The sequence below is a fragment of the Onychostoma macrolepis genome, chromosome 20 (assembly GCF_012432095.1).
Source record: "Onychostoma macrolepis isolate SWU-2019 chromosome 20, ASM1243209v1, whole genome shotgun sequence".
Taxonomy (NCBI): domain Eukaryota; kingdom Metazoa; phylum Chordata; class Actinopteri; order Cypriniformes; family Cyprinidae; genus Onychostoma; species Onychostoma macrolepis.
This window is the reverse complement of record NC_081174.1, coordinates 7,115,832-7,136,666: the sequence shown is the minus strand read 5'-3', so window position 1 is coordinate 7,136,666 and position 20,835 is coordinate 7,115,832. Positions and strand designations below refer to the sequence as shown.

The 20,835-nt window shown below is 34.0% G+C and overlaps 1 protein-coding gene across 6 annotated transcripts in view; it reads left to right on the top strand.

Moving 5' to 3' along the window:
- The window catches only part of dlgap2b (discs, large (Drosophila) homolog-associated protein 2b), a 135,121-nt gene that overhangs the window by 98,645 nt on the left and 15,641 nt on the right, over positions 1 to 20,835 (top strand). For 4 of the 6 annotated variants that reach the window (XM_058756139.1, XM_058756141.1, XM_058756144.1 and 1 more), the window contains 2 exons: positions 6,471 to 6,506; positions 14,968 to 15,027. In XM_058756139.1, the coding sequence (XP_058612122.1) occupies positions 6,471 to 6,506; positions 14,968 to 15,027 (96 nt within the window). The remainder of the gene's footprint in view (positions 1 to 6,470; positions 6,507 to 14,967; positions 15,028 to 20,835) is intronic. The other 2 variants (XM_058756140.1, XM_058756145.1) reach the window with 1 other exon arrangement.

The window sequence follows — 20,835 nt, the reverse complement described above, 5'->3', positions numbered from 1 at the left end:
CACATTTGAGCTATGACTCTGTAATTTATGTTGTAGAACAACATATTCAAACTTATTTGACAACAAAATTATCTATTCTAAAAGCCTTTTATAACAGCAAACTGAACAAACTGAACAGTTCTAGAGCTGTCACGCAAAGCTTTTGCTTTTCATGCCAAATGAATATGATGGATCATGCACAGAAATTATGTTGAGCTTTCTGTTCTCAGTTTCAGAGTCACATATAGATGGATTTAAAGAAGTTAAGAAATTTAAACAAATTTAAAGAAATTGAAGTGGTATTTTAACTCAAGCATAAGCCCTTACCGTATTTACTGTAACTACATTTGCGGTGTAATTACTAGCTAGCATATATAGAAAGCATCTGTGGACTATTTACAAAGTAGTGCTGAGTGGTACATCTTTTTATTATTGAAATACTTTAATCAAGGATGGAAAAGGAAGCCATTTGTTTCACCGAACAATACAAAAATGGGTGTCCCTCTCAATTTCAGATTTCTCTATAACTGCTTTTTGACTCCCACAATCCTAAAGGTGTCGTTACAGCTGTGCAAAATATCAGTAGTTAATCATTACAGATGCTAAAAAACTATTATTTGAACACGTTAGACTAGATGAATGAGTAAACATTTGTTGTGCCTTGTACTAAATCATAAATCATGACCAATAACATATCTCTTTAAAAGTATGTCTGATTAAGACTGTAATTGTATCACAGTCTAGAAATATGATGTCCCTTTCATAATTGTGATATGTATATATGTGGGGGACAATACTGTTTAAAACCATTTGAATTGTGTTAGTAATAAGTCATGGAGACCCACATAACTAACAATAATTTGAATAATTTCATAATTTCCTGAATATGACCCGATTAACAAAACTGTCCCCTGCTCAGTAAATACACAGTTTGTATCCTGAATACACTTCAAATATCTAAAACTTGCTTTTATGAAAAACAGTATACGTGAAAATATACAATTCTCAATTACAATACCGACAAGTCCTAACTAAAATTATTGACTAATTTTATATGATTTGACTGACTGTTATTTAGTATTAAATATCAAATCAGGTAATGGCATTTTAAAAATCGCATTGTTAGGTGCTTTTCTGAAACTATGAATTTAGTTTTGGATTATATTATATTATTTTATATTAATTAGTGCACTACAACTTATGTTTCAGGATTTCATGCACAGCACTCCTCTGCACTCTGTTAATTAAATATATAATGTATATATTATGTAATAAAGATAATATTTATTTATTAATATAAATTTCCCAACGCATATAGTTTTTGTTACTTAGGCATTTATTCAACAAATGCAATCTGAATTACAGAAGTGAAAATCTATCGCTCAGCACTACTGTAGTTTTGTACTTTCTACGTAGCTTCACAAAACGACTGCTCCTGTAATTCTCATATAGTTTTTCTCATAAATGTTCTATAACTGTGACCTTGACCCCCACACGCTCACAAACTTATTGATTTATTTATTTAAATTAAGAATATAAAATGCAAAACAGATGCTGAATCTCCCTTTCCATTATGTTTCATTTTTTGGGGAGGATTTGTCGTAATCATCTTTTTCCAACGCCCGGATATTAATTCTACTTTAAACGTTTCCCATTTCAAGTCACTTGTTCTGTATTTAAGGGACCATCTGAATTTGTCTCCACAGGACACACACAGCATATGGAACCTATATGTACAAAATGTGCATACATGAAAAAAAATTTTTTTAAATCAAATATTTTAATGAAATCATGTAATTAAATTTATTTGTCTATCTATCTATCTATCTATCTATCTATCTATCTATCTATCTATCTATCTATCTATCTATCTATCTATCTATCTATCTATCTATCTATCTATCTATCTATCTATCTATCTATCTATCTATCTATCTACCAGTCTGTCTGTCTATCTGTTTATTTATTTATTTATTTATTTATTTATTTATTATATATGGGTTTGCTTTCAGGACATTCAATCTCAATGTGCCACCATTATATAAAAAAAAAAAAAGAAATGAGACACTGTGACACTTATGGAAAATTACATTTATGCTCCATATAGTTAGCATAGAAAAATATATATCATGTTAAAAAAAATATATATAAGATGAACATTCCTTAACACAATATATTTTTATGTACTAGGTTTAAGTCGTTTATTTAGAACAGAAGCTATATGAAACTATTTTGTTTACTGAAAATAAATATCATCATGCCAAAGTTTAAGGCAATATATTTGTCTGTTAAAAATTAAGTTCATTTTAAGCCACTGAAGAGAAGAGGAATAAAAACCACTTCTGAACTAGTGTGATTTTAAGAAAAGTTGGTCGTAAGTTTCTTGTTTAATTCCATTTGCTGTTGCAGGACCACTTTTTTTTTTTTTTTTTTTATAAAACCATAAAACAATTTAAGAGTATGATACACCATTATGTCAGTACAATTATTAAAGAGTGTAAAAGATCGGTTTAATATACAATATTACAATAAAATTATTTATTGAGATTTGCCAGTGTTTTGGCATGTTCCCATTCAGTGGTAACACATGTTTTCGTTCTTAACTATCAAAAGTAATTTCACAAATATTCAAGCAGACATATCTTCATTTACATTGAGTACATTATGAAATTCACTATTTATGATCATTATATTTTATAGCTGGATTTTGTTTGTGCATTGGCATTTTTACCTTTAGTTTCAAACTTTAAAAATACCAATTAAAAAAATAAATAAATAAATCCATTAAAACAGCTTTCCATTGAAACCATCTTAAATCCATTAACTCTAAGCATAGCCAGTGATTTGGCATTAAAGACACTGTCAACTGCCCTTGCTCCTTTTGTGACGCACAGAGTGGCACGGTTTGAATGTACTGACACCGTCATCACTAGTGATGTAATTTTGAACTCATCAATCTCTTGCTGATGTGTGTCCTGTTGCACATGGGAGATATTGATTTATATAGTTTAACTGATCTAACAGTTGACATAATTAGAGAGTATGAGATGATAGCCTTCAAATATTAAAATGATTTTATCAGTGCTTAAATGAATGGACACTTTTGTTTGTTTGTTTGTTTGTTTTGCTACATTAAAGGGATAATTCACTCAAACCTGAAAATTCATTTACTCAACCTTACTTTGTCTCAAACCTACTAAGACCAAAAGAAGATATTTTTAAAAAACGTTGAAAAACTGTTTTGTCCATATATTGAAAGTCAGATCCAAACAGTATTTTACCCTTTTAATATCTTCTTTTGTGATGAAAGAAACATGTAGGAATGACAGGAGGCTGAACAAATAATGACAGAATATTCATTTTTGGGTGAACTATCCCTTAAAGTAGTGAAGATATATTGTTTGGGCTTCTTAACTTGCTTTGTGTTTATAGAATAGTTTGCCTCATCTTTTTATTCTGTCAGAAATAAGAGAATCACATTGAAAAAACAGGGGGTATATATGGATTTTAAATGTATAAATGGATATTCTGTTATTATATTCTAAATGTCCATGGTGTGGAAATCTGTGATATGCTATTTCATGATGAGATTTATCCAGGGAAGGGGTTTTAGCCATGAGAAAACAGCTAAAAGGGAACATGTTAAAGAAATGATATGATGCATTATGTTTTTATGGTGCAAGAAGGACCTAGGAACTGTTATTCAACATTCAGACATAATTTATTGGTTTATTACTCAAGTTTTCTATATATTGCATCGTCAAGAGCTTATACATTCTTCTATAAAACAATTGATCCATATTAAGTAAAATAATGTTTTGTTCCCTCAGAGGTGCAATAGACTGATGAATTGTTCCAGTTTTCATTTGTTTTTGATTTGCTAAGAGACATGTTCAGGGAATGGAAAGATGTTTTTTAAAGGTGCTGAAGATATCGCAGATGTTCTCACGATCTTCATTCATTCTATGCAAGTCCTGTGTTTATCTGTACCTGTCACTGGCATGTGTCGATTTCATTTTAAACAGCACTTAAAGGGCCATGAAAATGAAGCCCTTTGATATTTTTTGACAAACCTTGCATGAATCTCAGGCATTTATTGTGAACCTTTGCCTCTTTTGTTGCTGTTACTATGCTGTTTGTTTGTTATGCTAATTCATACTGTTTCAAAGTAGCAGCAACATTTTTTACCATTGTCATTATACAGTAAGTAAAGAAAATGATGTAAAGTATGGTTATAAACGAATAAGGCAATGTGTCCTCTGTAGCTGTGAAATGTAGATGCCATGATGATGATTTATTGGGATAATGAGATGTAATGGGATCACCAAAAACCAAAAAGGATTTTTAAAAATGTAGCTTGCTTATAATTTAATGCCAAAACTACCATGAAATCACACTTCCCCGCTATTAACAGATGCTATATTTGTCCAAACTATGTTATTTATATGAGTAGAGTTCTAACAACATGGCTATCAAGTTTAGGAGGATTAAATGCTCTTAATTTTCACCCCAAAATGAAAATTCTGTCATCATTTACTCACCCTGGTCTCATCCCAAACGTGTATGACTTTCATGTTCCCCATAAACCAAGTTTTTGGAATGACTTGAGTGTGAGTAAATGATTAATTTTATTTATTTTTATTTATTTATTTTTTCATTTTTGAAGTCCTTTAATGTTTCAAAACTTGTTATATGTGCTTCTCTTTCCAAATTAACTGTGATTTGTTTAGATTTTTTTTCTTCAATGTATACATGCCTTATGTACTATTTTTCTTTTCAGAGATGAATATAAAAAATGAAATGATTGTCAGATATGACATGGATTGTGCAGGTGTTTTCAATCATTTGACATCAGAATTTCATGTGGGGTCATAGCTACACTGCTGTGCTCAAAGAAGTGTCTAAAAGAAGAAAACAAGTGAACCATTCTGAAAGTATGTTTCTTCTATAAGCAAACATATTAACATAATAGGCAGAATTCAAAAAAACAAATAAAAAAGAATATTACAAATGCATACACCTCTCAGACCCTTTAATTGACAATTATTTAACCACATACATGAAGTCGCTTGCAAACATGTCATTAACATGGACATCAACTCTAGCTTGGCATTTTAGAATTAATAAAATGAAAATCCCTTACAATGATATGCTACAATTTTTTAATCATACTTCTGTGAAATCCTGTGAAATTCTCAAAAACTAATGAATGAATAAATTTGTGGCAGAAGCTAATTTTTATGGATCATAATTAAGTTTAAATTGTGAATGTTGTCTTTATATTTTAGTTATTGCATATTTTAGGTAGGCTACTGTTGTTGAAGTTTAGCTATATAGTTTTCCAGAAAATGCAACTCGAGTTTATGTGGGGACAGGATTTTGCTATAAAACTGTTTCCCATCAATGTAAGAATGGAAATGATGATAACCTTTCTAGACAAAGCATTAGTTACAGACTTCACATCCATTGGCTGAAAATTTGCTGAAAATGTACTCACCCTCAGGTCATCCAAGATGTAGAATTGTAGTTTTTTTTTTGTTTTTTTTTATCAGAGCAGATCTCAAGAAATTTAGCATTACATCACTTGCTCACCAATGGATCCTTTGCGGTGAATGGGTGCCGTCAGAATGAGAGTCCAAACAGCTGATAAAAACATCACAATAATCCACAAGTAATCCAGACTCCAGTACATCAATTAAATGCTATTCCTTTAAAGCTTTGCATTTTGGCAGTAAAACTGAGAGAAATTATTTGCCAAGTGCACCCAAAATCGAGAATATATAAATTTCAGTGATTACTTTTTGTGTTAGAATTTTTTTTTTCTTCTTAAATTTGTGCGTTTTATACATGTTTAGGCAGAATTTCACAGAATAAAAGTGATGACAGATCCAACACTTGATTTGCCAAAATTATTCAAATATGATTAAAACAATGGAATCATTTATATCTTAATCACTTTGTTAGTATGCAATTCTAAAAAAATAAATAAATAAATAAATGCACATGCATATAACTTACAGTAACTAATGATCAATAAATTAAACATCCAGTTTTATTTACTTTTTTAATAAAAGAATTTAGACCTTTTTTGTTATTTATTTTATTTACATACACCACTTGTCATCATTTATAAAGCATTACATTTTAAATTAATTAGTATAAGGTTTTTATGTTTTTTTATTTTTTGGCCGAATACTATATTTTAGCTTCTTGCTGTAGTTTAGTACACTAAAAGCACCTGCACGAAATTCTTTGTGAATTCGCCTAATTGTGTTTGTTTGTTTGTTTGTTGTTTCTTTGTTTATTACAAATAAAGACACATACATATCATCATTGCAGAGAGCGCATGACACAATGCATGAGTCAGGGATAGTGTTTAGGAGTTTATGTTATATTGTGTTGAATTATTTGGCCCGGTGTTTTTTTTCTGTGTTTATTTATTTTAAATTTACTTCTTACTAAGCTATCCCTTTTTTTTTTTTTCATTTTAGGGGCCCGTAGCTTAGCTGGGGGGCGTAGAATGTACGGTAGGTCTAACAGGGCTCCTTTGTAATATACCTGTTGTACTTCATTTCACATCATTGTTTTGTGTACTTTCATATTATCTAGCGAAACATTATCTTTATCAAAAAAAAAAAAAAAGTATTTGAGGCAAATATTTACATTTACAGTTACATTTATATTTATTAATATATTACATAAAGTTAAAAGTCTTCATTTCAACTTTTTTTATTTTAATCTTAGAAAGATTTATTTGTCTGTTTTTAAACACATTTTTATTGCTATTATTATTACTCTTGATTTTTTGTGTTGAAGTGTTTGATTTGTTATTTGAATTCACAGGGGATCGTGCATGATTACAGCATCAATAGCATAAATTAACCCGAATAACTTTTTAATAATATGTGTTATAACTGTAGTGGTCCTAAGTAAAAGTCTTTAACATATTTAAAAAGCCTTAACATATTCAGTCGATACGAACATGCTATTTAAAAAGGGATAATATTTTTTTTTAAAACAGTTTAATATTTATTTGAAATAATGCAATATTTAAATGAAAATATAAAGTAAAGTATAAAGTAAAGTGGGATTGTAATCATTTAAGATCTTAAGTTACATCAATACCAAGTGACAGCAGCTTTTTGCAGTCACTAATTACAGTAGGACAGGGTATCTGTATTTGGGAATGTACTGATATAAATTTATAATGATTTAAATTATATAAACTGAAAAAAAGTGAGATTTACTGAGTTTTCACTAGAATGTTGTGTGGAATGATTTTAGTTGATTGTAGTTCCCTATTAAAATGGTCTCTCGCATTGTTTATGACTTTTGTGGGAAACTGAATTTTCCTCAGAATACAGAAGCCTGATTTGTTAACATTTGTGCAGCTGCACAAAGCTATGGCATTTCAGCCCACCAAAATGGGCGGAACCAACTGCCTATATAAGTTGGTGCTAATTGCCATTTCATCAGAATCTTTCTCCATCAGCGTGAAGGTCATCTCCTCGCTGAGTTCTGAAGACAAAGAACGAAGAAGCCTGCTACTCGCTGTAGAAGAGCCCTTGCAGAGGAAAGAGACTGTCGCACTCAGCGCTTCTCCCCTGCGTCTGTCCAGCAACAACTCAGAGCAAATTTCCTCTTCTAAACAAGCAAATTTCTATGGTGTTTGTTTCAAAATGCCGCTTCACGAATGTGGTACCCTGTACGACCCAGTTTGGATAGCGAGCTTATCCTCACAAAGGCCATTGAAAAGCTCAGCTTGGATTGGTCGGCCCCAGAAGAGCCCGTCCGCAGCTGTATGGATGAATGGTATCTGCCAGGGAGCCGGCAGCGAAGCCCCAGTCAGAGACCAGGACCATTCTCTCCCGAAATTCATGACGAACTAACCAAGTAAAAGGGCTATGAGAAGCTCCCTCTTCTTGAAGAGACTGTCCCTGGCTCCATGCACTTAGCACGACTCTCTCCCACACTGGAATCCACGTTATGAATTACCTCGATAACTGGTTAGTTTTAGCTGTGGCCCCTTATAAGGCCCCTGTATCAGACAGGTGTCCAATTGGGACTGACCTCCAGAAGGAATGTTGTTACGACAGATGCCTCCAACTCAGATTGGGGAGCTCTGCTCGAGGGCAGCCCAGCGTTCGGCTCCTGGTCCAGCCTAGAGCAAAAGGCTACACATGAACTGTACTGAAAGGATGCCAGTTTTCTGGGCCCTTAAAACCTTCCTGCAAGCTCTAAAAGGGCACCATGTCCTTGTCCGTTCGGACAACATGACAGTGGTTGCCTTCATAAATTGTCAGGGTGGCTTAAGGATGTGGTTTCTTTATAAGATGGTGAGACACCACCTTCTATGGGCTCAGTGCAACCTGGGCTCATTGAGGGCGGTGCATGATCCAGGCAGACTAAACCAGGGATCGGACATGCTGTCTCAGGGCAGTATGTCTCCAGGAGAATGGAGACTCTTCAGAAGACTTACCTTAAAACTCTTATTGCCCAACATTTTTCTCCAAGGAACAGGACACGCTGTCCTAGAAATGGCCCAAGGCCCGCCTGTATGCCTTTCCCTCGGTCACTCTGCTCTCTTAGGTCTTCAGATGGATCTGAAGCTTAGTTCTATTGGTGGTTCCAATCTGGTGAAGCCAGTCGTGGTCCCCTGATCTGATTCAGCTGTCATCGACAGCTCCCTGGTCGATTCTGCTGAGCAAAGACCTCCTCTCGCAAGTGAGGGGTTACTTGTGGCATCCCCAACCCGAGATGTAGAGTCTATATTTGTGGCCCCTCGTCAGGAACCTTTGCAGCTCCCTGTGAAGGTAGCCAACACTATAGCGGAGGTCAGAGCGCCATCTACAAGGTCCCTTTATCCCATAAAGACCAATCTGTCTTCTCCAACTGGTGTGCAGTTTGAAATGAAGACTCATCCTCTTGTGAGGTAGCAACCATTCTGTCCTTTTTATAAGAGCTGTTGGATAAGGGTTGCACCCCTTCTATGCTCTAGGTATATGAGGCGGCTATCGCAACAAACCATGCCCTTGTGGCTGGCCAGTCAGTAGGAAGAAATGACTTTGTCGTTGAGTGGGGAGCCAGGAGACTTAACCTGCCTCGCCCCCATACTGTTCTAACTTGGGACCTATCTGCGGTCCTCAGGGACCTTTAAGGCCCTTCTTTTTAACCACTCCAAGTGTCCAAATTACGGCCCCTGCCACTTAAGACCGCCAAGCTGCTAGCTTTAACATCTGTCAAACATGTGGGTGACTTCTCGTGAGCGCTTCCTGTTTCGAGTTTACATGCCATTTGGAGTTTACACGTTTAGAGAACATGTCATCATTCTATAGCTCTTCCTCCCTTTGAGGACAAGCAGGGAGCTAACTTAATTTGCCCAGTATGGGCATTATGTGGAGCGCCAATTTCGGTAGTCAGAGCAGCTCTTTGTGTGCTTCAGAGACCCCTCTAAAGAGCTGACAGTTTTGAAGCAGAGATTATTCCACTGGATAGTTGATTCAATTGGCCTGGTTTACACTTCAGTTGGCTCTGATTTCCCCAAGGAGGATGGACTCCTCATGGGGTTGGTCCAGTGGAGTTGGGGATATTTGCGAGGCAGCCAGCTGATCGTTGCTGTCTACCATTGTCAGGTTTTATAATATGGACATCTCTGCTCTTCAGGCATGGATCTTGTCTGCTTAATTGTCTTGCACCCCAAGGAAGTGGTTTAGTCTTGAATGAGTGTTCCGACTGGTGGCCTGAACCTCACTAGTTAACCTATGTTTCTTAGGGGCCTCATGGCAGTGCCCTAGAGCTGGGCTCACAGAACGGCTTCTATTCTGCGCTTATAGCATGGCACTGTGGTATATCATTCCCCCAAGCAATATAAATGCAACATAAGAGACAGGGAACAATCCAGTTACTAATGTAACCTTGGTTCCCTGAGTTAACAGGAATAAGTGTTGCATGCTCTGCCATGCTGTACAGCTGCATGCGAGTCAATGCTACCGCTCCTCAGTTGAAATGATTCTGATGAAATGGCATTCAGTGTCGACTTATATAGTTGACTCTGCCTTATTTTGGTGAGCTAAAATGACATAGGCTTATGCAGCTGCACAAACTTGAACAAATCAGGCTTGAGTATTCGGAGGAAAACAGAGTTTCACCCGAGCATCATAAACGCAATGCTTGTTCCCGTTATCTCAGGTAACCAAGGTTACATTAGTAACTGGAGCGTTATACTATGATGACATCCACTCTGCATTCATGGGGGCATTGCCACTGTATGTATGTATGTATGTTGAGAAAAAAAGGTCATCAGGCTCTAACCTCAGATCTCCACCAAGAGGTCAGGTGTTCGAACTCGTCGTCCACCTCTACAGTTCTGATGGACAAATAAAATCCCTCTCTCCATTCACCTACCTGTGTTTCAAGCCATCTATTCAACCATTAATTCATTCACCATATGTCTGATTCACCACACAATTATCTCTGAAACACGTGAACAAGTCTATTGGAATCAGAGAGAAATTAGTCAATACTCAAAGAAGTCACATTATGGCTTTGTGCCCTAAATAATGCATTGCTACAGTGAAATAAATGATCCAAGATGGTAGACACAGTGGGACTGAAAAAATGTATTACCGTAAAATGTATTCTAAAATCGCTCATCCAATCAGATTTAAGAACAAGAACTATCCTTTAGTAAACCAATATGGGTAACACTTTATAATAACTGCACACTATGAATCATTAGTTAATCATTAGTAAATAGTCAATTCATTATTTATAAAGCATTGTTACAACATTAATAGGCATTAGTAAGCAGTTTATAAACACAGCTATAAATGTTTTGTTCTTGAGCATATCTATAATGTTTAATAATTGTATTTTCATACTTTATTAATGATCAATTTATCATTTCTAAATTATTACATTATTTACAAACCAGTTATTTAGGAGTTGTCAGTGGTTCATAAGATCATTTAGAAAGTGTAAGTAAATGATTAATAAACTATTTAAATGTTCATTTATAAATCTTATTATTTAGACATGATAATAGTTGCTCAGTGTGTTAATAAATGCTTTATTAACATATTCCTGCTGTAATTCATGACTAAGTCAGGTAGTTATAAAGCATTTAGTAGTTGCCAGCCATCTATTTGTGTGAGCTCATCTAAAGTGAGGACTATTCATACCTTGTAAAGCATTTACAAAGGAGATTTAAAGGCTCATTTATCTCCCAAACAGACACGTTAAACCAACACAACACCGAGGGATACAGAACACAGAAATATGTTTTCAAGATGCAAAAATGAAACTGTACAACTGTACAACTAAAAAGAAAAATTAAAGTGTACAGTTGGACAGTTTCACTTTTTTTTCATCTTGAAATAAATATTTTTGAGTTCTGTATCCCTCTGTGTTGTGTTTGTTTATTTTTTTCTGTTAGGAAGATAACTGAGCCTTTAAATCTCCTTTGTAATAGATATGCTTATAAATCAAGAACAAGGCATTTATAGCTGTATTTACAAGCTGCTTACTAATGACTATTAATGTTAAAACAATGCTTTATAAAGGATGAATTGACTATTTACTAATGCTTACCTAATGATTCATAGCGTGCAGTTATTATAAAGTGTTACCCAAATATGTTCAATGTAGAACAGTGGTTTTCATTTCTAGTCCTTTAGCCCTTTGAACTGGAATCATGGTTGAATATCCTGTGATGTCCACTTCGCAGGGCACTTATGGCCGAATAGAACAAATGTCTTTAGTGATAAAAGATACATACAAAATATGCAGGGCTGGAATTGAAATCTGCTGATATAGAATATTAGCCTACTTCTTGTACTACAGCATATGTACTGTGCACAGTATGCAGAATTTCTATATGCATGGAATATTCAGATGACCTACTACCGTCCACGCACTGAAATACTGTATGTAGCTTTTAACAAAGCACATCATGTGAGGGACTGTATCCACAATGCAATGTGCATTGACTGGGAAGTTTATCAAACGTCGTGTGACTCATTACTTGAATGGACTAACTATCCTTAACTAACTATCTTGGTCATGTGATACTCCAGCAAATACATTTTTGGAATGTTTATAATTGCATTTTGCATAGTGTTAGATACGTTTAGCTTAGTAGAGGATGAAGCAAGTCCACTTTAAACCTGTGACAAGGAAAATTCAATGAAATTTCATGAAGTGTTTGTCAACCAAGCCGTTAGGTAACATTCTGGTGCAAATGTCTTGATGTAGGCCTACTGTTGTTCCTGTGTCTCATATCATCCTTCATCCGTGTCATCACAGTTATTAAGCATATCACCTTCCACACTGTCAGAGTCCATGCACACGTGATAAGGAGAACCCAGACGAAACGTTCAGGATCAAGCGACGCTCTTACTGGAATCTTCAGTCAATGACCTGGCACAATGGTGAATTTGAACCCCTTTTCCAGTTATGGAAGCACTGGAACTGGAATCTGATCCAATACCTTTGAATGATTGTGTAATTCATTTAGACTGTCGTTTTTGTGTAAATGTAGTCATATATAAATTATATACTTATACATTTTTTTGATTGCAACATTTTAATTTATAGACTTTAGACAAAAATCATACAGAAATTCATATTGTAAGAATGTCATTTAGTTTGTTAGTGATTCACGTTTTTTTTTTCATAAAAATTTTTTTTCATTTAAGTTATTTAGTGTTTTGCAAATTCATTCATGCATTTAGTTACATCTTTAATTTTGAATGTTTAAAATAGTTTCTGCCTTTAATTATTTATTTATTTGCTTTTTTGCCTTCATTGCCTTCATTGTTCATTTTACTTACTTTCCGTTAGTTTTCAAATACATTTTTAAAATCTAAAATGTGCAATAAAATGAAATTGTGCATAAAAGTGTATATTATAATGGTTTGGTTTTCAATGGTTTTCTTACCAAGGTGGCAAAATGACCAAATGTCATACGCTGCAGCTTTTTCCTTTTAGACACAACTACAATTGGTGGATTATATATGATGATGTTTATATGAACTGATTTTGAGCATCATTTTAATTGGCATACTGAAGGAGACAGTACCCTTGTGAAAAAAGGAGTGTGCTTAATTGTACTAGTAGTGTACTTCCAATCTTAAAAATGTATATTAAAGAAAAGAAAAAAAAACAGTAAGTGCAGATAATGTAATATCAAAGAAATAAAATGCCATTTAAGTATACTTTCAGAGTTCATTTTCATGACTGTTTCGCATTTAAAAAGTTGGTTTCACTTTATTGTGATGGTCCCCTTAACACATTCTTTTGAATTCTATAAGTAACGTTGCACCTACATATCTACTAAGTCTCACTAGAGTGTTAATAGAGTATTAGTAGACTGGTAGAGTTAGGGTTAGATTAAGTTGACTTGTACTTGTAAAGTTACTTTTACTTATAGTCTGTAGAATATCTATTGGAGAGCATCACAATAAAGAGTTATTAAAGAGTTATTAAAACAATAAAGGCATATTAAAGCAGAAAGCAGATATTAAAGGGATAATTCACCCAAAAATGAAAATTCTGTCATTAATTACTCACCCTAGTGCCATTTTAGAGAGTATCACGATGTATGCATATGCTTTCCTCTGAATGTAAACAGTGCATGCGTGTACTATGTCAGCAGCACCATGCGCACGCGTTGTTTATGTGCAGATCAAAGCGCGTGCATGCACTGTCATACTCTCCAAGATGGCGGTTGAACGTTTCAACCACTGATGTCACATGGACTATTTTGTCAATGTTCTTGGTGCCTTTCTGGACCTTGAACATGGTACCTGTGTTGCTGTCTATGGCATCAAAATATCTTAATTTGTATACCAGAAATGAATGAAGGTCTTGCGGGTTTGGAACAACATGAGGGTGAGTAATTAATGACATAATTTTCATTTTCCCTAAGAACTATCCCTTAAGCAGACAGGCTAAAAATACTCTAATAAGAATTAGTTGACATATAGGTGCATTGTTACTTATTGTAAAAGAATGTTCAATAGGGACCATCAAAATAAAGTGTTACCAAAAAGTGCACTTTGTAATACTTCAAAGTACATTTTATTAATTCTTTTTTTTTTTTCATCTTTTGTCATGTGTTAAAGAAGTACATATATTTCGATGTGTTGACTAACATTCTAAAGCACAGGTAAAATACTTGATTATCATTTTAGCTACATTTAAGTAAATGTTGGTTTAACAATAAATGTTTGTCAGTACATTTGGCAGAGCATATTAACTATAATTAATTAATTATAGTTTCAGAGACAATAGTAATGAGTAATTATGAAATTATGTAAGTCCTATTTAAGTGAGTCAAAAACACTCTAAAGTTCAGCTAATTGCATTTAATATAAATTTAAACTATAATACAATTTCATTTAATTGCAATTACCCTGCAAGTAAGTGTCTGAAAAAAAAAAATACACATAAGTGCGAACTAAACATACTGTATTTTTAAAAAATATATATTATTTCCATAAAGTACACTTCTTTTTCACAAGGGTAGAATTAAACTAATACTTGCATCATGAGCTACATTAAAGATTATGGTGAGAAAATCATAAAGGATAAGTGCTTAGTAACATGCCAGAACCACTTTTGTCTAAACATTCTACCAACCACCAATTCTTTATTCATAACTAAATGTTCTGGCCTGTTTGTGGTTTTAAATACGTGACTTTTTAAATGTATGCATCTTTGTTCATTTTTAACAATCTGACACCACTGATCATTGCTTAATTGGCTTTTGTAAACATTTTACTTTAATATTAATTACTAAATAATGCACAAGTGAAGATATCGGGAGATCCAAACAACTGGTGTCAGATTGAATAATATTGTTCACTGTTTAAAATGTCTTATTGATTTTAATGAATATGAAATGTTGGGAGACGGTGCAGTGACTGTGTCTAAACACAATTAGATTTTTTTTTTTTAAGCTCTACTAATGACTTTTGTTCTTTTCAGGGATCCAGTTTCGTCTCCCTACTGCCTGTAGTGTGGATCGAACAGAAACCCCCACTCCAGGTAAAGCCACACATCCCAGTCAAGCCATACCACATAGTGCGTTCATGTTCAGAAGCGCCACGCCCATTCAGACCCTCTCAGATTTTCATGTCGCTCCAAACTCATATGACCTTTTCTTGTGAAATACAAAACAAAATGTCAAAGCTAGTCTTTCCCACACAGTGAAGATGCATGCTGATCTAAAGTCTGGACTGCCAAAACAAAACAAAGCTGAACAAAAACAAAACAAATCAAAATGAAGCAAAGCGAAGCATGGCAAAACAATGAAATAACACCAAAACAAGCAAAGGCCAGGCGAAACAAAGGAAAGCAAGGAAAGGCAAGGCGAAACAATGAAACAAAATAGAGCAAAATAAGGCAAAACAAAAACAAAGCAAAAAAAAAAAAAAAACTGTAAATCAAAGCAAGCCAAGGCAAAACAAATAAAGCAAAAGCAAGACAAAACAAGGCAAAACAAAACAATGAAAGGCAAAACAATGAAACAAAGTAAGTCAAGGCACGGCAAGACAAAACGCAACAAAAAAAGCAAAGCAAAGCAAGACAAAACAACAAAACAAACAAACAAAAAAGCAAAGCGACAAGACGAATCAAAACAATGCAAGGCAAGGCTAAAAATCAAAGCAACAAAGCAAAACTCAGTAAAACAAAGCAAGACAAGGCAAAAAAATAAAAACAAAAACAAAAACAAAGAAAGACAAGACAAAACAATTAACAAAACAAAGCAAGGTGAAACAACAAAACAGTAAAAACAAGGCAAAACAGCTAAACAAAAAAAAAAGCAACAAAACACAGTAAACCAAAGCAACCCAAGGCAAAACATCAAAACAAACAAGGCAAAACAAAACAAACAACATGTGATATTCAGCTTGTTTTTATAGGAAAATTTTGTCACAGAGCCTTATCAGCATTTGTACACAGATTATTAGAATATCTGCTCTTATATTGCTGGGCTGCTGTTTTACTGTCTCTTATCATGCACCACATGCACTGAATAGCTGATTTTAGTGGAGACTGAACATCTGTTGTTGATTAAACAGTCACACTGAAAGTTTTATAACTCATTCAAGCTGGCATTAAAATGCAGAACACGCAGCTCAACACATGCACTGATAAACAGTTCAAGATTCAGTTCACAACCTTATGCACAAGTTTAGGTAAAAAACCTAACAAATCAACACTGCTATAACATCAAATATGTTAATTAGTAATTAGTGTGTAATTAGTTAAGTAATGTCATAGTAGGCTGAAATCTCAGGATATAGCCCGAGGCTTTCAGCAGCAGAAGTGTGTCTTACCAGAGTGCAGGTTTGTAATGGAGAATACACATGCACATGAGCTAATGTAAATGAATGATTATTTTACAAGACTTCACTCATGTTTCTTCAGATCATGTATGATAAATAGGTGAAAATCAATCAATAAATAGAAGGAATACTGTATATTGTACACATACTGTATGCATTAAACATATTAAGATATATCTGTGTTCTTTGGACAGAACAAATTCTAATCTTCACTAGTGATTCATGGTTTTGTTCATGCCTACTATCTTTGTTTCTGTGTGGCATTTGATAGCTGTTGCCAAGACACCAAATCATTCAGCAGCCCTTCATTGGCACAATGGACTTTCAGAGAAAAAACTGGGCCATTCAAGATGTGTTTTTACAAGCTAACAAGACACTACTTTCTCAGAGAGCTGAGAAAAAATAAACTTAAAACACATATGGATTTTCAAGATTTTGTGGAACTGCTAAATGCGTATTTGTAGGCAATACATGCAAAACCATATTTTTACAACCATTTATTGAGGCGAGGACTGAAGTTGTGGTCACAATAACCGTTGTTTGGCAAATTTTCACTGGTGAAATCCAAATTTCTGCAGGAATCCACACACAAGGGCAAAATATTTCCCCATGCAGATTTCACAAAAGATTGAAATTCGCCACGTTGACCAACAAAAATATGTTTGGTTTAAAATTGGTTTAATTGTGCTTTATACATTGCTACTTTTTCATTTTTTTATTATTATTTTTTTTTTACGGGCAAAATTTCACTATATGGGAACCTCATCTTAGTAAATATAAAATATCTACAAGAAAATGTTAGTTAGAATAATTTTGTGTTTACAAAATGTGAAGTGTTCAGGGTGTTTCATTTTTCATAAAACTGTTCTTTTCTTAAAGAGAATCAAATCATCAAATCATTCTTAAATGAAATCTAAATAGAACAGATGGATAATTCTTTTTTAACATGAATAAAAAAACATATGGCATGATTTATGTTTATAATGTGTTAATTAAATGGCAAAATATATAATATATTATTATTTCAGTATTATTCAGGATTATTTTGTTAAACTGAAGTGCTGTACTTTCTAAATGAAATAGAGTGGGGGAACTATGACGTCACTTTGTATGCGGATCGGCTGTTAGCATGAAACTGGTTCCTCGACAAAAAGCCAATAGGATTTTTCCATAGGCTTTTGGAATATTTAAAAAAATAAGCTCTGTGTTCAATCATAGTTCATGAAACTTACACGTTTTGTCCATCAAGATAATCTTCACAAAATAATATAACTTTGATGAATTTTGAAGCCTAAATAAAAGCGCCAGAACTGAAAAGCTAAACATTATAAACGAACTACAGCAACACGGTCGCTGCTTTCAACGTCACCACCACAGCGCTCCCGACAACTGTTTCAAACTTATTTTTAACGTTCAGTGAAAAGGATTTACACTGTATATGAATTTTAATCCACGCTACATGAACCGTTTCATATAAACTGGAATAAATACAAAACTAGAGCCAAACTAAAACTGAAATGAGAGGTTAGTAATAAATAGTATAGTCAATAAATTAAATAATCTTAACTAAAGGACATTTGAAAGCACATATTTCTGTACATTTCGAAATAAGGTGCAAGTCAATAAATCCTTGATTAATATGAATATATTAATTAAAAACGACCCCACGTACTATTCAATAAAATTCCAGTGCATTTAATCTATTAAATAACAGCAGAGTGAGCAAGTTTTTGGATATGGTAAGATTAAACTTATTTTAGTGAACAAAGTACCACATTTCAGCTCTCATTTTGTTAGGGTGGGTACACAAAATGTTATTTTATCCTTGCTTCTAGGAAATCCTCAATCCTATATGCTTTCTAACAGCTTCATGTGGCCGTTAACATTTAAGTTTAACGTGGCTTTAAGCACTATGCATCATTAAAGTTTCACTTTCACCACGTAAAGCCGGTAAATGTGGTGTTTACATGTAATAATCGTAATATGAGTTTACCTTATGGTCCGAACCCATGTATTACATATTTATCGATAAACTCGAGCATCTTCCCTCTGAAGACTTGTGTCGCATTTCATGGCAAAGCAAAAAAACATTGTCGAACAACAATATAAAATGCGGGAAACTATTTATTGGATATTCTACAATTATTTGAATTACAAATTATACTACAACTGGAAAATACTGTAAATTGATTAACTGTTCGGCGTGATGACGTTGAATGTCTTCGACAGCGCCTATAGTTAGCAACCGTCTTTTTTAAGAAACGTAACAGTTTTAAAAAATCACGAGTGGGGTGTAACTGGTGAGTTTTATGTCGTAGAATAAAAGGTGAAAGTATCTTGAGCCTGTGTGAACCACGGACCTTATTTAAGGGATTTAACCAAAATCCCATTCAAAAAACCCATTGACTCTGGGACGATGGAACCGGAAGTGCTAAAATGCACTCGCTTCCGGGTTTTTGCCTACAAAGGGACATCATAGTTCCACCACTCTATTGAAAAAAATGAATACAATTATTTTCTGAACATTCCTCAACTATCTGGCATTGAAGAATAGATCAGACATACAGTATGATGAGTCCTGCAACAGATGTTTCATTCAGATTCAAAAGAATACAGGATGAAAATATATAAAAGATATCAAGATATAAAATCAATCAGCTTCAAAGTGTGTTGCTTTGTGTATCAGTATGTTGTCTCTGCATATAGCCGTGATAGGAGAAAATATTTTAACCTCCGAATTCAGTTTTAAATCTTCCACGCTTCCAGAGAGAGTGATTGCAGAGATGAGTCATATTCTGTTGCTCTGGGAGTTTTTATATTTAATCACAGCTGATGAAGTGTTCGACATGCTGATGACAGAATGAATTATGACACCGAGCATCAACACAACAGGTCATGAATGGATTATTGTGTTCTTCTCTTATACAACCCTACATTCTATTTTTGGAAGTGTTTTACTCCTCTGTATGAATCGCACGTCTCTCTCCCACATTTTTCCCTTCAGTCAGTGACTCATTCAGCAGTTTTATAATAGTGTGCTATTTGCAGCCCGTGGTTTTGATTGGCACATCATATGTAGACTGTTTCATTTAACCACACTGAGGTATTTTGTCATGTTGGCAAATACAAACACCCTGCAGGTGCTGCAAAGTAGGTCTGTATTTCCTTTTTTTTATTTTTATTTTTATTTTTTTAAAGCATTTATCCCATTTGAGGTCGGGGCAGCTTGATTTTTCCAAGGCTTCATTGCTTTCAAAGAATCAAGCTGGATTAGCTCCAGGGTTGGGTTGCGCAAGCCAAAACTGACCGAGAACATAGCACGTCATCTCAGTGCTGTTAACTGTAGCAAAATAGACAAACTGTTATCAGATTATATATGGCATTAAACTTGAATGATTCACACTCTCTGCTTCCTGCTTTCCATATATGGGCTGTTCAGTGAATGTGTAAAATGATTGACAGACAGAAAGCACCTCAGAATCTTCTGATTGGCTGAGATGTCAGTCTCAGAGAAATTTGATTATGTTTCTTAGAGATTATGCAGTGAGATCAAAGTAAATAATAAATATTTAGGAAAATATTCAGGATCTAAAATTAATCAGAGGTAAATATACAAAAAAAAAAAAAAAAGTAAATAATGTAATTGCAAAATATTATTTCATTTTAAAATACCTATTTTATATATTAAAATGTAATTTATTATTGTGATTTATTTGAAAACATTTGCAACATTATAATGGTCTTGATTAAAAAGTATTAATTTCCTTAAAAAAAAAAACTGGTAACATGCTATTTTGGTAGTCCACTTTAGACATTCTACTAAGAGTAACTTATTCCACTAACCATAATCTGACAGTCTACTAATATTCTAATGAGATTGAGTCGACAAGTAGTTGCAGAGTTACTTACAGTTAGTACAGTGTCTAAAGTAGCCTATCGAAATAAAGTGTAATCTCTTTGCTTGCTGAGGGGAAACAGTTGTCTTTTTGTGACATTGAATATTTTAAACATATTCAGGAATTTAGTTCATGGAAATACGGTAGTTGCAAGTAAATGAGAAACGTTTGCCAAACTAATACCTTTAATGCACAGTGTTTTGCCCCACTCTAAACATCCTTTAAAATTAAATCAGAATGAACTACTCTTTGCCAGATTAAGATACAGTATGCATCAGATTTAATGTGGATAGTCAAAACATTGGCTTGCAAGACAAACAGTCTTTGTCTAGTGAGACTGCATTGTCAAGCAGGAACAAAAGAGAATATCTGCAGTTTATAAGAGCTGCTGGGCGCATGAATAATAAAGATACTGTGAACACAAGAGCACAGAATTGCAGAGTACCAGCTCACTTCAAGCACTGGAGTGTCCAATTTGCTCACTATACACATTATTCCATTTTCAAAAGATTTATTCTTGTAGGTTATGGTGTTCTCTTGTTATTAAAGCTACACTCTGTACGCTAACGTTTTTTGATGGAAATTAACAAAATTGAAATAATAAGTTA